Source organism: Rousettus aegyptiacus, unplaced genomic scaffold, assembly GCF_014176215.1.
Source record: "Rousettus aegyptiacus isolate mRouAeg1 unplaced genomic scaffold, mRouAeg1.p scaffold_m13_p_16, whole genome shotgun sequence".
In the NCBI taxonomy this organism is placed as follows: domain Eukaryota; kingdom Metazoa; phylum Chordata; class Mammalia; order Chiroptera; family Pteropodidae; genus Rousettus; species Rousettus aegyptiacus.
In genome coordinates this window covers 31,707,787-31,724,745 of record NW_023416291.1, presented here as the reverse complement: position 1 = coordinate 31,724,745, position 16,959 = coordinate 31,707,787, and the positions used below count along the sequence as shown (strand labels likewise).

Below are 16,959 nucleotides of genomic sequence, written 5' to 3'. Positions count from 1 at the left end.
GGAGTTCATTTTTTAGTATGAAGAAAGAAAAATTGGCAACATTATTAAAACATAACAAATGTAGAGATGGAATGTACCCAGAATTGTATGGGAATGGAAAGGTGAAGCACCTGAGAAAATACAAAGTATGTGCTTTAAGACTTTCCCCAGCCCTTCACCTGTATGTGTACCAGGTTATGAATTACCTGTCAAGCTAAACTTTAGTTTTGAAGAGGTAGGGAATATTTTTGAAAGCTTTAGCTAGCACTTACTCATTAGTCCTTCTGACAGAGTAAATTTGCAACAAATGATCAAAACATTGCAAAAGTTACCCTGTAATAGTTACTGTCTTAAATATAAACAGCAATTCTAGCTGGCAGATAGTGTTCAAAAGAAAAAATAAAGCAAAACATAGGCCTATGTCTCTAATTACCAAGATTGTAGTGACAACGACAGTCTTGTTCTCAAGTCCAGAGGTATCATTTCCTGAAGGGAGCTCAGTAAGGGTCACAACCATTTTGTCCACTTCACTCCAGTATCCAATCTGGAAAAAGTTACAGAAGGTACAGAAGGTAGGCACATGGATAAAGACTTTTCTATTAGCAAAGCATTTAATTATTTTCTAACCCATGTCTAAATCTAAAATTATACCTATATTAACTAGGCTTATTCTAAATGGAGATGTGTCTTTGATAAAGTAAATCTAATAATAGGAATAGAACAGGACTATAAAGACAAACAAAAACAATTCTTAAAAACAGCTTATCTCTTCATGTTCACCTTGCAGATTCTCCAAAGATCATTTGTTTGGGAGTGGTCCAAACAATGGCCTTTTAGCCATAATAGTTGAAAGATATAATTGAACAATTACAGGCATCTTTACACCAACTATGCTTTGTTTTCTGAACCATAAACTTTAAGCAATAGTACTTTTTCTTCACATTAAACTCTTTTTTCTACTTTGGTCTAAAAAAACATAGACCAGTTCTATTTACAGTTATTTAAAATTAAATTTCAGTGTTACTTACCAGAAATGAATATACTTGATCTAGAAAAACATACTAAAAAATGTGGCTGTTTCTGCAAGTTGTTAAATTCTATGTGAATGCCTATCTCCAGGATTCTTTGAAGATGAGATGATGGATTAGCTAACTCACCTCCTCACACAGAGAGAACTGCCTTTAAATCACTAATGACTTACCTTCCGGGGCCCATTAGTTTTGAGCTCCATGATGTTAATTGTATAGTTTATTCTTTTTCCATTCTGGTCAAACTTTATATTTCCTGAGAGACCTTCAACCTGAACCTAATTTGGAAATGGGTAAGAAGCACAATTATAAATTTACTTCAATCAAAGATACAAACTGTATGGGTTATTCTCACGAGGCTCAAGTCAAGAAAACTACATTTTTAAGGTTTCTGTTCACTATTCAGCCTACCTTTGTGTAGTGAGGAAATGTTATTCACTCTATATGAAACATAAAACAAGATGACTAATTCAGCAATTAAAAAAAATAGTAGCATTATTAAGTCACATTAACACTTATGTCCAGTGACTGACCTGTTTGAGGGCCCTTTCTATTTCTACACCTTGTCCCCAGGGGACTGCTGGGTTTGCCAAACAGTCTCCCGCATTCCCCCTTCGGGAGATTTCAATTCTCTGCTTCCGTAGGTTGCGGAAAGCTTCAGTCATCACTTGAACGGCATCATAGGTCAGAGCAGAAGTATACTGAAAAGTATCACACACATTTCATGAGAATGGGAAAAAATGCAGAGACAGTACCACTGGCCGTCAAGACCACAGCTGCCCACCAACAGTACCATATCAAGTCCAAAATTTAGACACAATTTCTTTATCTAGAAGCCTAAGAGTCTAAGAGAAGTAGTATGGAATATTAAGACTATGGAAGGTGATTTTGACTCTCAACATTTTCTATATTAATATCTCAGCTATTTCAGGTGACACCTTTCATAATAATTTTGTCAATGTGTTTTTTTTTTCTAGCCAGTTTCTCATTAGAGCATCATTTTATAGCCTGATCTGGTGATATGAGAAATTATCAAATTAATAAATATTTCTCCACTGTCTAATGAGGAACTCATTCAGCAATAAGGAAAGACTACTGATCAGTTTCAGGATCCTTAGTCTCTAATCAACCATAGTGATACTCATCTAGATCTGCAATGGCCTTTTGAGTATTTATTTGTTTTTAACTTCCCTTAGCTGATTATGGTTATGACTATTTTAACTTCCCATTAATCAAACAGAAGAAGAACCAAACTTCATAATTTCTCTGCCCCTTCATGTTTCAACAGTCTAACATTGGTTCCAAACTAGTGGTATTCAGAGCCCAGCAGGACAGCAGGATTATTACAGGAGCTAGAAACCAAGCAGGGAAACAAAACAAAACAAAACAAAACAAAACAAAACTGCATTTGTACTAAGCATTGTCAGCGGTTGGATATGTATTATTAAGTGCATGTATATATACCACCATCTATCAAATGTATGATAATGTTGGTTATTATGAGTCACATTTAATATAAACACTTTAATAAATACTGAGGAAATTTCTGTTCTTGAGTATTTTTCAGTCTGTAGATAGCAAGTTTAATGAAGCTGGGGAAAAAAATGCAGTATCATACTGATTTTGTGACACTCTGAAATTCTTAACCACGAATCCAAAATGGGCACTCAACATTTTCAAGTAATCCTTGTTTCTTTAGTGAATTAGTTCTTCCAATCTGAGAAATTTCTATTTTATGCCTTCTTTAAACTTCCTTCATTCACACACCTACACAGTCTTCTCTTTCCCTGAATTCCTCCCAATTATCTTGCCTTTCATGCCATTGAGAAAGTAGAAGTCATCAGACAGAACCCCCTTATCTTCCGACCATAACACTACCAAACTCTACATATTCTCTCTCTCTGTTTCCTTCCTGACATGACGGTACATGAGGTGGCCATACTCAGTACATGAGGTGGCCATACTCCTACCTTAGGAGAGCCACTACAATAGTGCAGTCATCCATGACCTCTGATCTTCTTAAGGACATTCTTTTCTGCAGTTACACCCTCAATATTCCACATCTACATCTGCCTTTTTCCTCCCTACTGTATCTTCTACTGGCAATTCAACTTCTCTAATAGCTACTACCACAAGTAAAGAGATAAACAGATGACAGACATACAGGTAGAAAGACAGACAGATGATAGATAGATAGATAGATAGATAGATAGATAGATAGATAGATAGATAGAATATCTGCTTCATAGATCTGTATCTCCTTCCAATTTCCTTCATTAAAAAAAAATTGTTTAGAGGAAATTTTCTAAATTTGCCTTTCCGCATCAATCTTCCTTGTTCCAAGTGACCTCCTTCAGTCCATGGCTTTAAGTTGCAGCTATATGCTCAAACACCACTTCTTCTGGGATGCCCTTCCTGTCCAGCCCACTCCCAGTCACTGTCCTTCACATGATCCTGTCTATACTCTTCACAGTCTCTACCGGTATCTGAGTATCTTTTTCATGTATCCTTTATTTATCTATTTCATCTCTTCTCTCTACTAGAATATTTACTCTTGGGAAGGAGAAAACTTTTCTGATTTGTCTGTTACCACTGAATTCTCAGACTTAAGGGCAGGGCTAGGCACACTGAAGGGACTTAATAGGAAGGAAGAAAAGAAGGAAAAAGGGAGGAAGGAAGGGAGTGAGGGAGGGAGGGAGGAAGGATCAGAGATCTTGATGTGGACCTTATCTTTATGGGACTCACATTCTCTCCCAGTCCAGTGAAAAGATAAATAAATGTATAATTACAATGTAACCATTATAGTGTTATGAATTGGTCCAGTGGTAGGTAGTTGCCTGTCTTATTTCTTTTTTAATATACAGTCCTATCCTAAGAAAATATTCTCAAATATAGGAAATTCTCATACAAGGACATTAATTTCAGTACTATTTGTAATAAGCAAAAATTAGAAGCAACCTAAATTTTTGACAGTAAAGGGAATGTTAAAAAAAAACACTGTGCTTTCTGCTTTGAGAAAGTATTATGCAGCAATTAGTATTAATACTAATAAAGGTATGTGACAATGTTAATAATGCTAATTATAAAATAAGTGAAATAATTATTTTTTTCCAAAAAAGAATAACTTAAAAAATGGTGATATCCCTTCAACAAAGAAGGGAAAGAAAATAAAATGGTTGTAATAATAGAGAGGAAACATACATGATTATATTTCTTTTTCAAGTATTCTATAATACCCATGCACCATTTAATAAAAACTGTATTCAAAAACATTGTTTTAAATCATATCTACTTAAAAAAAAACTTTTTGGAAAAAATAAGAGACATCGTATCAGGATTTATCTGCCTCACTAAAATGTTCCTTTTTATTCTCTTAGAGAAAAATCAACGTAGATTAACTTGCTTTCTTATACAGCAATTAATTCATTGACAGCGTAATTCTTATAATAATCTAGGTCACTGAATAGGAAACAACCTAAAATGAATAAAATGAATATTTAAAAAAAAATTACAATTTGTATTAAAAAATTATAATAGTTAAAAGCCAAAATCTTCACTGAGTCAACTTGCTCATATTACTATAAGAAATCTATAAAGCTATCTGCTAAATGTTTTAGATGTTGATGAACCACATTAAAAAATAAGATTAGGTTGAATGAACTAAAAGCATTTAATTCCATGTGGCATGTTATAATTATGATTCAGAGGGAGATCATACTAAGAAGAAAAATCAACCTTTTTAAAATGTTCAAATCTAATCAAGTCTCAAGCCTATTATCATTTTAAATTAAAAGTCACAATCATAGTAACACAATTCTGGGCCAAGAGAAAATCAACAGCCTCTGTATCCAGAGTTCCATTTTGTTTATTTTCTGCATATGTGGCTCATTTCTTTTTCTAAACAAATATGTTCACATTTTGATTGGATAGTTAAATATTTCAGTTTTATCCTACCATTCACTAAACTAGATGTAAATTAATTTGAAGAGAACATGATGGCACCATAACTATCTCCTTCTTTGAAAACAAATGCATCATCTCTGCCCTGATGTTTATGTTCTGTGAAATCCCTCAGCTGAGTTGAAAATTTATATTTCAGCAGGGGGTCATTATGTTCTGCAGTATTGTATAACAATCACATCCTATCCATACTTTAAGAAGAAATCTGGGAAAATGTTTTTATGGTCCATTTTTCAAACATGCTCTTTATTGCATTCTAAATGTATGCTTATTGAGACTTACTTTTTTTGAAAATGAAATGAAATATATATTGTAAAGATGTTTTTATGTCCAATATTCATCAGACATTGTTCAAGAATATGTTACTGTAGTTATTCATTAATACCAAAAAACATTATTCTAACAACCAAAAATAGGGAATAAAAACTTCAATGTACATTTAGAATTTAATGGATGTACATAGGCTAAAATCTAAAATTTTATGTGTCATCATAATGATAGCACCTATTTCTAAACATATATTACCCACAACAGGCTAAAATAGAAAAGTATTAGAGTCTAAGTATTATGAAAGTCTTATAAAATTTCCTATGAGTGGCTACTTTCCAAATTTTCTTTGACAGTTGATATTGAATTGAGTAAGTAGTTGAGAAAGCATGGCATATAGCATCAAAAGACAGGCTCAGGGGGATCGTTTCATAAACTATATAAATGTCTAACCAATATATTGTATACTTCAAACAGAAAAAAAGAAAGGCCAAAAACAAACAAACAAAAAAGACAGAGCTCGAGACCTGATTTTACCGTTTACTACTTGGTTGCCTTGGGCAGCTTAACTGAATTATCAGTGTCCAAGATCTCTTATCAATGAAATAAGTAGAGCAATATCTCTTCTATTTTGTAGTAGTATTGGAAAGGGAGAAAAAAAAAAAAGAATTTATGTTGTCCTACTTCACTCTATGCCAAACCTGAGCTGAATAGTTTCCTATTAAGCCTCTTTTAAAAATCCTATGCAACAAATATTTTTTTTCTAATTTCACAAGTGAAGATTGCAAGTTATCAATTTATGTTTTTCCCAGAGTCACAAAACTATGATAAATTTGAATACAGATCTAGGTATTTCTGGGCTAATGAAGGTGACTGACTATCCAGGTTTGCCTGGGGCTGTCACAGTTTTAAAACAGAAAGTCCCAGGAAACTTCTCAATCCCAGGCACACTGGGATGATTAGTCCCCTTGTGTGGCATATACCACATCAACTGAGTAGAGTTAGAGGAAATGAGAAGCTGAGTGAGTTGTAAACTATGCTAAAAATGAAAGTTATTGAACAGCATTTTGTCTTCTTTTTTTCTTTGATTACCATCTTTATGTAAAACCAGCTTGTTTTTACAATGTTTTGAAAACCATTATCTTGATTTATAAGAGTGCGATCCAATAAGTTCAGAAAATGATTCTGAACTTGGTATATTAAAGGCCCTGAGACACCCTGAAGTAACATTCCAGTTTAACTTTGTTTGAACAGCATTGTCCAAACTAATTACCATTTTTCAGATTTCCTTGACGCGAGTTGCTTTCCATAAAAATAATGTTTCATGTAACATACTTTGGAGTGTTAAAAGTTTTATGGACTGGTAAATTTTACATAATCATTTTTAAAATAGCATCAATTTTTTTTTGTTAAAAATATTACATCCTGAATGAAATTTCTCTAGAGAATCTTACACAATATAACTCTCAGTTTTTTCATTTTACAAAATTATCAACCTGGTCAAAGATGATGAGCTCTAAGAAAAACAGGTTAGCCTTTAAGAAGTATTTTGGAAGTTCTTTTTTTTTTTTTTTTTTTTTTAAGGATTCTTGGCACTGTCCAGGAATCAAGGTAGAGCCACAAGAAAAAGAACAGTATTAAGACGTATAAAATTAAAAGTACTCACTTCTCATAATTTCAAATTTAATTGCAGTTTAAATTCTGGAAAAGAGCTATCTTCTGATAAGGTCATCTTAATTTCCTATAAAGCCCTTTGAACGTGCCCTTTGAAATGTCATAAAGTCAAAAAATCATAAAAATTCAACATTAGTGGAGCAACGGGAATTCTCATTCATTGCTGGTGGGACTACAAAATGGTATAACCACTTTGAGAAAACATCCTCTTACCATATGAGCAATCACACCAGTTGACATTTATCCAAAGGAGTTGAAACCATATGTCTACTCAAAATCTAGCACACAGATCTTCATGGCAGCTTTATTCATAAATGTCAAAACTGGGAAGCTACCAAGATGTGCTTTCAGTATGGATAAATAAATTGTGGCGTATGCAGACAATGGGATATTTTCAGTGCAAAAAGAAATAAGCCATTGGGTGGGGGGGGCGGGTAGAGGAGGGGAGAGGTAGATGGGGCAAAAGGGAATCAAATATGTGGTGACAGAATGAAATCTAACTGTGGCTGGTGAACACACAAAGCAATATATATATATTCCTTACTGTTAAATGTTAACCAATGTCACCATAAAAAAAAAAAAAATCCGGACAAAAAAAGGAATGAGTTGCCAAGTGAGCTACCAAGTCATGAAAAGACATGGAGGAATTTTAAATGACTATTGCTAAGTGAAAAAGCCCATCTGAAAAGGCTATGTACTGTAGGATTCCAACATTCTGGTAAAGGAAAAACTATGAGAGTAAAAAAGATCAGAGGTTGCTAGGTGTTGAGAGTGGGAGGAGAATTTAATAGGTAGAGCACAGACGAATAAATAAATAAATAAATAAATAAATAAATAAATAAATAAAGCCTTAAAAAAAATCCTCAGCATCTTTAATAAGCATACAAGCTGAATCATATTGCCAAGGGTGAAAAGATACTTCATTGGCAAGAAACGAAAATTAGCATCCTTTATTGTACTCTATAAATAATAAGAGTTAAAATTCACTGTGAATAAAGACTTGTAAAAGTAATACATTAAAAACAGCATTTTTTTTTTTGCCTAAATTATCCAGTTGGCTATCGACTCTGACTGAAAATCCTTCTGAAGGACCAAGACTTTTACATCCTCAAACATTAGATTCGCTAAATGTTTCAAATTTTCAGAAAAAAAATAATCAGATTCATCAAGATAGAAAAAAGGTACTCAAATCAATACATTGTCTGTTTTTGATTCATCCAGAGGTAGATAAAGACTTTCTTGGAAGTAGATCTTTTATTTTGTTAGGTGCATAAATTCTTCCCCCTGCCTCGCCCCTCTTCCTAGGACCGACTCTTCTAAAAAGGTGAAAGTTCCTGATTTTTTTGTAATGTATAAAAAGTACAACAAATAGTTTCCAGAGTAATTTAGGATTTCATTTCAGCATCTGAACTTCAGAGATAACTACCTATAAGCCACTACCATCTTTAAGACACAGAGGAACCATTTGGCGTTTCATAGATTCAGCAAAAACTTATAAACATTAGTATACTTTTTATTGTGTGCTTAAATGAGCACTTATGTAATCATGGTATTAGATTTGGAGAGATCTTTGGTATCACCTACATTTATTCACTTTACAAAGGAAGAAATGTGGAAATGAGTTGAACCCAGATATTCTGCATTATAATTTTAAGTAATAGTAATGCATTTTTATTTTAAATGGTTTAATATGTATTTAAATAGTGCAAATTTTTAAAAATTATCTTTTACAAAATATGTAATTGTGCCAATATCAGATTTTTAATTCATGTGTTTACTTCAGTCATCTCCACATTTTTTCAACCACAAAATATAAGGAACTAAACATGTCAAACCTCTAGATTCTTGTGTGGCAAAATGCTTTAATATCAAGTATAGGAGACACCAATGCACCAGCTGTGGTTTTGGTCAGTTAAAACATTCAAGAAGCAGGGTTAATTCTATTAGGCCACCAGGTACTATTTAATGTACAACACTAATTACTTGACTGAAAAAAATTGTACTAAATTTCAGACAGGCCTAATAACTCTCTTAGGATAGCAATTAAGAGAATTTGAGTCTGTGCTTTAATCATTTCCTGAGTAAAATGAGATTCTTTGGGGAAAGCCATTATTTAAATGCTGTACAATAGTCAGTCATATATTATTGTTAAATTCAACACCAGCAGGGCATGACAGAAACAAAAGTTGAACTAAGCTTTAAATTATTGGCATGACAAGGTAGAATGCATAGTTATATCTTGCAAGTTGTTGAAGACACCCAAAACACTGAAAGTTCATCTATCTAAAGATAGAAATATTTGTAAATTATTTTTGATAGTGGTAAATCATCTTTATAATCTGCCTCTTTTTGAAAAAAAAATCTTAAGGCAGGTAAAATGCCCAGTTTTAAATCTGGGTGTCGTGATGGTTTAGATCTGATCACTACATCATTTTATATTTCATCAAGTTAAATCATATTATCATGGCTGAATAAAAGAACATAAATGCTAGGGCAGAAATTTAAACCAAATTTCACAGCAATAATAATTAGCCTTTTTTTCCTCAATGATTAGCTATTTTCAAAGTGTTTATTTATGTTTTTCATTTTGTCATGCTCCATTTCAACAAATATCTATTATGCGCCTACTCTGTGCAAACCACTGTATGAGATTTGAGGCCAATAAGATACAAATGATGCAGACTGCCTTTCAGATTCTTGTTTTTAATCTACAAATATCTCTCAACTGAATTTATATCAATGTTATGAATGGTTATAATTTTTGCAGTTATTATTTTACACGTACAGAAATTAAAAGAATTAACAGATTCAACAAATACATTTATTTTCCTCCATCCTCATGCCAAAACCTCAATTCAGTTATCATCTGTTGCCAATGTTGTTTGCAGTCTCTTACTGAAAGCCCCCTTGCCATCGCATATTCTTCTTGCACCCTCATGTCACCTTGGCAGGCACAGTAATCTTCCTGTATCAAAACCATGATTATCGCTCTCCTGTAGTACTTCCCAATTGCTCTCAAAATAACACAAAAAAAATTCCTTAGGCACATGAGGTCTGGGTCCTGCATGTTTCTAAAGTATTAGTTCTGAGAATTCTTTCAAAACACCTCTATTCAACCTCCAGCCTATCGACATATTTTCCTTACACTGGGGACTTTATGTATCTTATTTCCTCTATGCAGAGCCATTGTCCTTTCTTTCTACTAATTCCTACCTCTCCTTCAGGTTTTAAATTACATATTGCTTTTTCTAAGATGGCTTTTCTTACTTCCAGAACTTGGATTAGGAGCTTATAGTAGGAGCTAGCACAGTCCTTTTGCTTTTCCCTCTTTGTTCATTCAGAAAGCCTTTATTCAATAACTCCTATGCACTAGTCCTTATTCTAGGAGCTTGGGATACATCAGTGAACAAACGAACAACAACAACAAAATATCCCTGCCCCATGGCACTTACTTTCGAGCAGGAGACAGACAATTAACTATGTAATGAGTAGATTAATTATAAATACAGTACACTAGGGGGTAAAATTGGGAAAAAATAAAGCTGAGAAAGGGAAACAGGACATACCCCAATGGGTAGAGAGATTGCAATTTTAAATAGAGAGCCTATTATTGGCTTCCTTGAGAAGATGGTATTTGAACAAAGACCTGGAGAGTACAGGAGGCTTAGCCATGTAACTTGAAGGGGAGGATAGTTCAGAAGAGGAAATAATCAGCACAAAGACTTTAAAATGAGAAGATGCTTTTTGTGCTTACGGAACAGCAAAAAGCCCATGTGGCTGAAACAGAGTGAGCAAAGGGGAGAGTGCCAAGAGAGGAGGTCACAGGTGACTAAGAGACAGAATATTTAGGGCCTTATAGGCCACTAGGATGACAGGCCTTTACTTTGGGTGAAACAGAGGGCCATTGGAGGGCTTGGAGCAGACCAGTGACAGAATCTAATTTATATTTTAAAAGGGCCATGACACGGAAGATAGAGGACAAAGTATGGAAGTAGGGAAACTGGTTTAGGAGACAATTACAGTGACCCTGGGAGAGACATGATGGTGGTCAGATTTAGGGTGTTCATGGAAGAGGTGGTAAGAAGTGAGGCAGAGCTGATGAGATTCCTGACAGGTTGGATGTGGGATACCGGGAAAGGAGAGGAGTCAAGGACATTTCCAAGGTTTTGGTCAAAGTAACAACTGAAAAGATGAAGTTGCCATCAACTGAGATGGAAGGCCTGTTGAAGGAATAGTTGGCAAGCACTGTACTTCGAGTCTCCGTGACTCTGTCATGCCATTGCATCACTTTGAGTCTCTGTATACATTGCTCTTTCTCAAACACCCTCCCATGCTTTTCCTCCTGCCCAACCACATGCAAAGCCCTGCTCTGACATCCCATCTCCAGAAAGCCTTCCTTAACATCCCTTCCCCCATACTGCCCTAATTATATACAGGGAGCTGGCATATTTTACATGCATTGTGCTCTATTATATTTGCTTATTGTCATGTTCATCTACATTAGACTTCAGATTATTAACGGTAGGACTATATAGATATACATATGTATATATATACATACATATATACATACACATATATATATACACATATATACACATACACACATATATATGTATACATCTATCTATCTCTAAATATATATCTAGTTCCTGGCCCTCTAGTCCATGATCAATATGTGTCTGTTTTAGGAAGAACTCCCACTCAAAGTCATATTCTCCCCACATATTTTTAGTAGTTATGATCGGACTTCAAAAGCCATGTAAAATGTCTCTTATTGGCACCTATGTACCCAAAGCTAAGTCATTGTAAGTGTTGCGTAATCTTCGCAGCAACCTGGGAATTAACAGCCACTACTGCATTATGGAGCACGCTGAGCCTAGGGTCAAACAGTGGATCGTAGCCTGTGTTTTTAAACTGACACACCTATGCTCCTTGCAGCACCCCACAATGAGGGGCTGCGACGATTTCTCTGAACCTTGGCAGAAGCAGCCAAAATGGAGGTGCTGTGGAGGGAAATGCCACAGTGGGAAAGAAGCAAAGAAAGGTTAGGAGGCAAGCTCTCGACAGAGTGAAGCCTGGTGCTGGATTTTGGCAAAAATGTTAACAGAATGCCTTGCCAGGATCTCTCACACCCTGGATTCTCTTTGCATTTTCAAGCATGACACATGAACTTTAGTAATGATATGACTTCCGCTAGAAAAAAAAAATCATCTCATTTTACTTTCATCCTTCTCACAGAAGGCAGCAGAGGGAGGCAACAAGACGACTAATAGAGTATCCAAAAAGAGCATTTTAGTTCCTTTTGAAAATGAATGCCACATGCGCTCTTCATTCAGAGAACTTAAATGGCGTCATCTCTGAATGGATGGAAGCCTGCAATTCCACAAAATGGGATCAGTGGTCAGACCTCTACAGAGCACAGATGGGAATAGACACTGACACTTGAAAGACTAGGTGTCTATTTGCCTGTTATAGCATGGTTCTCCCAGAAGCCCATGGTACTATTATAAACAGTATGAATGCTGAATCTCAATCAAGGTCACCAAACAAGAAGTCACCTAGTTTTGAGAAAAAAAAAATTAACTCGGAATTATTCTTTAACACCCTGTGGGCCGCTCTCCTGAATTTGACTGAAAATTAGGGATCCATTTACACACCTAAAAGTAGAAAACTTCAAAGCTTAAAATCCTTATCTAGAAAGTTTCATAGTAAGACACAAACTTGAAGTAAAACATCTATTTCTACATTTTTTTCCATAATGTGTAGAAAAACAAAACAACACAAAGCCTCTCTATGATGTCTAAACATAACTGTGAGGGCACCTGAAATAAGACTGTCCTTGACTGGTTCATACACAATCTGCTTTATAATATACAAATAAACAAACAAAATCACTGTACATCTAAAAATGTTTTGCAACTTTTGCTCTTAATTTTCATAAGTTTAGTTTTATAAAGAATGAACATCATCTCATCCCACTCACTCCTTGATCTACTCTTCAGCAGATTTTACTTTTATCTCTGCTCTCAGCAAGGTGACCAGTAGAGGAAAACAAAACAAAACAAAACAAATGTCCTATCAACAGGAGAAATAACAGTCTTTGGAGGTAAATATATGCATGTATGTATATACCCAATAAAAGACATTGAATAAACAAGTGAAGAACTCAATGCGTCCAAACCCGTGGAAAGTAAGAGATGAGTCTGGTAATACTTATTTCAAATCAGTGCATCATACTTAGCTTTCAAAGATTTTTTGTCTGATTGTGGGCATCATTACATTTGTTTTTTAATTGCTGAAACAAATCGAGATTTTTATTTTCTTCCTAAAGTGTCCCAGAGAACAGGCTGCTAGCCAGCAGTTACATATAGATAAGCATTAATAGAGATGTAGATGTAGATATTGACAAATAGAGATGTACCTTAATTGTAGTTGTGTGTGCTCCAGGGTATTCTTTTTCTTCAAGTGTCGACCATCTTTCTATAAATTTAGATACCAGGGAATCATCATAGTCTACTATTTGAAACCCAGAGACATTTGCTCCTCCGAACTGAATTTTTAATAGGTCTCCGTCAGTAAATCCCTAGATAGAGAACATATTTATGTCAAATAAAACTTAACATTTACTAAATAACTCTATACCTTGTGGTTTTACAAATTTCAAAGAACACATGAGAGGTAAAAAGCCTATAGTAAATGTTTAATGTTATCAGCCAAAACTCTTTAGCAGCACCTAGCATCATCTTGGCATCATGGTGGGTTCTTAATCAATGACCGTTTATTCATTGTATGTAGATAAACATCCTCTGTGTTATTGAGGACTCTTTCATGGTTATGGACAGGGTTTTATTTATTGAATCCACAGCAGAGCACCACCACATGGTTACAGATACTTAACAAGCTACTTCTCCAAGAGCTCTAAGTCTGTGAGCCAATTATTCCTATTATTTAAATTGTTCATTCTCTCAGGCAATATAAATATCTTTTAAATGAGAATGAAAGTTACTGAGTGCCTAGTCATTTTTTGAGAACAATTAAATAAAACAATTTCACATTACTCATGAAACTTAATTTTTGATAAAATACATTAAATTTTAAAAATCAGTTTCTCTTACCTTATTAGAATGAATTCACTCATTACTAAATACAGTGTTTCCATTGATTTCAAAGATTGTGTTCTTATAAATTATATCTCAGTTTGAGAGTACAGTCTCTCAAGGATGAAATCACAAATTTATTTATGTCACAATTATAAATATTTCCACCTTATACATTTATTCCTTATTATTGTGCAAAAGGAGTGAATATATCCTGAATCCAAAATAGGAGAAACTTTTCTTTGTTGTTGATATTAAAAAAAATGCATTTTAATATTATTTGTGCGGAGAAGAATAATTTATTATTGGCTCTTAATTATGGTTTTTCTTTTTATCAAAATAATGCCAATAGTGCAAAAGGTAATAATAAAAATCATAGATTTTCTGCTCTGTCCAAATTATGCTCCAGTGAAACTGCTTCAAAACAATCAATTTCAATAATATTGATTTTCATGTATTTACTTCTATATTTTTACATGACACATTTTTGCTGTTATTTCTTATTTATCCATTTTAGATATTTTTGTTGAGTTTTTGCTTATGCCAGGTGAGTATGTAATTCATTTATCTAACCAAACCATTTATCTTCTCATCTACTTTAATGTTCACTATTTTCATATTTTTAATTCTGTCATTCAAAGCAAAGCCAAATAATGTGCTAGAATTGCATTTTCTTTCTTAAATAACATTTCATTCTAATGTTAATAATTGCTTTGTTTTTTCACTATTTGAAACTAATATACCGATCTTTAATTTTTCTGTATACCTATCCTTATTTTTTTCTAGTTGGTCCATGAAAATTTTTCATGTTTATATGAGTAAAGCTATTTTTTAAAAATAAAATATTTAAACATATCAGGTAATCCATTTTTTTCTAAGTATTTAATTTCCAGGAGACCTCCTCCTTAATGATGTGATGAGTTAATTCCTCTTTCCATTTACTCTGCAGCTGTTACCCTAGAGCAGGTGTCCCCAATCCCCAGGCTGCTGACCTCTACCAGTCGGTGGCCTATTAGGAACCAGGCACAACAATAGGTGAGCAGCAGGCAAGCCAGCAAAGCTTCATCTGTATTTGCAGCTGCTCCCCAGTGCTAGCATCACTGCCTCAGCTCCACCTCAGATCATCAGGCATTAGATTCTCATAGGAGCACTGGTCCCTGGTGCCAAAAAAGATTGGGGGGCTGCCGCTGTCTCTTTATCGCTTTTCTGAATCATTTCCCTGTTTCCTTGATCCCTTTTCTCTCGTGTTATTACTTTCTCTTGCTAGAGTCCTCGATAATTTCCTGAGACACAGCGGAGGTAAATTTTTTGAGACCTCGAAGGTCTGAAAATACCTTTATTTTGCTCTGACACTCGATTAGTATTTTGGCTGGGTATAGAATTTTAGTTGAAATCCTTATAATCTGAAGGCATCATTTTATTGACTTCTGTTTCTATTGAAAAATACCGTGTCATTATTTCTAATTTGTGACCTACTTCATACTCCTGCCAGCCTGTCCCTTACAGTGTCCCCCACACACACCATTTTATATTATGTTATTATTTTGTTACTGAATCTGGAAGATTTTCTCAACATTATCTTCAAAATTGTTTAATTTTACTGCTTATTTAAAAAGAAAGTTAACTTCCTGGCAATCTTTCTTATTCTCTGATTTTTTTCTTTTCCATAGCATTCTTTTTCTTGTTTTATAGTTAATATATTTTCTCTTATTTCTCTGGAAATACTCTATAACTTTAAACATTTTCTTGTCATTTCTGCTTGCCCCTTTCTGTTTATATGTTTGTTTGTATTGCATCCTTCATGCCTGGTTATGCTTGGCTATTTAAAACTAAGACACTAAAAATTTTCTTGAAATTTCTATGTTCAGAGTGAGGCTCATTGAGTGTGCTTTACTGAAAAGTAGATAGGTGGGGTGGATAGCAATGCTTTTTGACTATATTTGAAGGGTTGAAGAAATAAGAACTGGATCCCCTTATGGCCACATCTCCATCACTTTATGTATATTATCCCTTTAAATGCTATATCAGAAACTTCATCACAGCTTGTGTTTTGGGAGCCTAATGAAGCATTCAGCAATTTCTGAAGAAATTAACAGAAAATCTTAGAATGCTTTTATCTTTTATAACCACCTACTTTAACAGTCAACTGACACAGTGTAGGGAAAAGGGGACATTGCCAATCAAGAGTCTGCAGCATGAAAACTCTTTAACTTCAATGGCATTCTTCAGTTTTAAATGTCAGTGAAATTTTCAAGTGTCCTCTAAATTCTCAGAAACTAAAGTACACTACAGATTCTTTGAACTTACTGACTCATCAGTAATTCCATATGGCGAGGATACCAAGTATTCAGAAAAGAAAAAAAAAAACTTGAATTCAGATAAACTATCAGGTAGATTTCTCCACAGAAGTACGATAGCAGCTTTTTATTTTTTTTTAAATCTTTTTACTTTGGTCATTCAAATACTTCTTTGCTTTTTCATAACATCAGCTATCAACTCTCAAATTGATGAGCCACCTTCTGTCATTATTTCTCAATGTTCCAATATAATCTTCTCCATCTGGACAGTTTTTAAACATTGCAGCTTTCACTGTAGCTCTGTGTTGTTCATCAAATGGCACGATTCACACAGGGGACTGACTGTCCAGGCTGTTCCCTACACAGAATTTGGTTCTGAAGAGACTGAATACAGAGCCTATCTATTTTAATTCTTGCTTCTCTAGTAGGAAGTCCTTTAGGATCTATAATATCATAGTATAAAGGGAAGCTCTAATGAGTTCTTATAGTAGGTACCAATTTCATTGCCAAACAGAAGTTTTATTTTGAACAACCAATTTCTCCCCTTAGCATGTAGATTCAAGATTTAATATTATTAATTGTAAGTGCCATCTTCTAGTAAAAACAATATTTATCAGTTGTAAGGTTGTAATTTATTTATTTTTATCACTTTCC

At 34.2% G+C, this 16,959-nt stretch overlaps 1 protein-coding gene across 4 annotated transcripts in view; it reads right to left on the bottom strand.

Moving 5' to 3' along the window:
* Window positions 1–16,959, bottom strand: part of GRIA2 (glutamate ionotropic receptor AMPA type subunit 2) — a 120,262-nt gene that overhangs the window by 30,521 nt on the left and 72,782 nt on the right. For all 4 annotated transcript variants that reach the window (XM_016138679.2, XM_016138676.2, XM_016138675.2 and 1 more), the window contains exons 6-9: window positions 13,333–13,494; window positions 1,541–1,708; window positions 1,181–1,285; window positions 413–523 (exon numbers count right to left, since the gene is read on the bottom strand). In XM_016138679.2, the coding sequence (XP_015994165.2) occupies window positions 413–523; window positions 1,181–1,285; window positions 1,541–1,708; window positions 13,333–13,494 (546 nt within the window). The remainder of the gene's footprint in view (window positions 1–412; window positions 524–1,180; window positions 1,286–1,540; window positions 1,709–13,332; window positions 13,495–16,959) is intronic.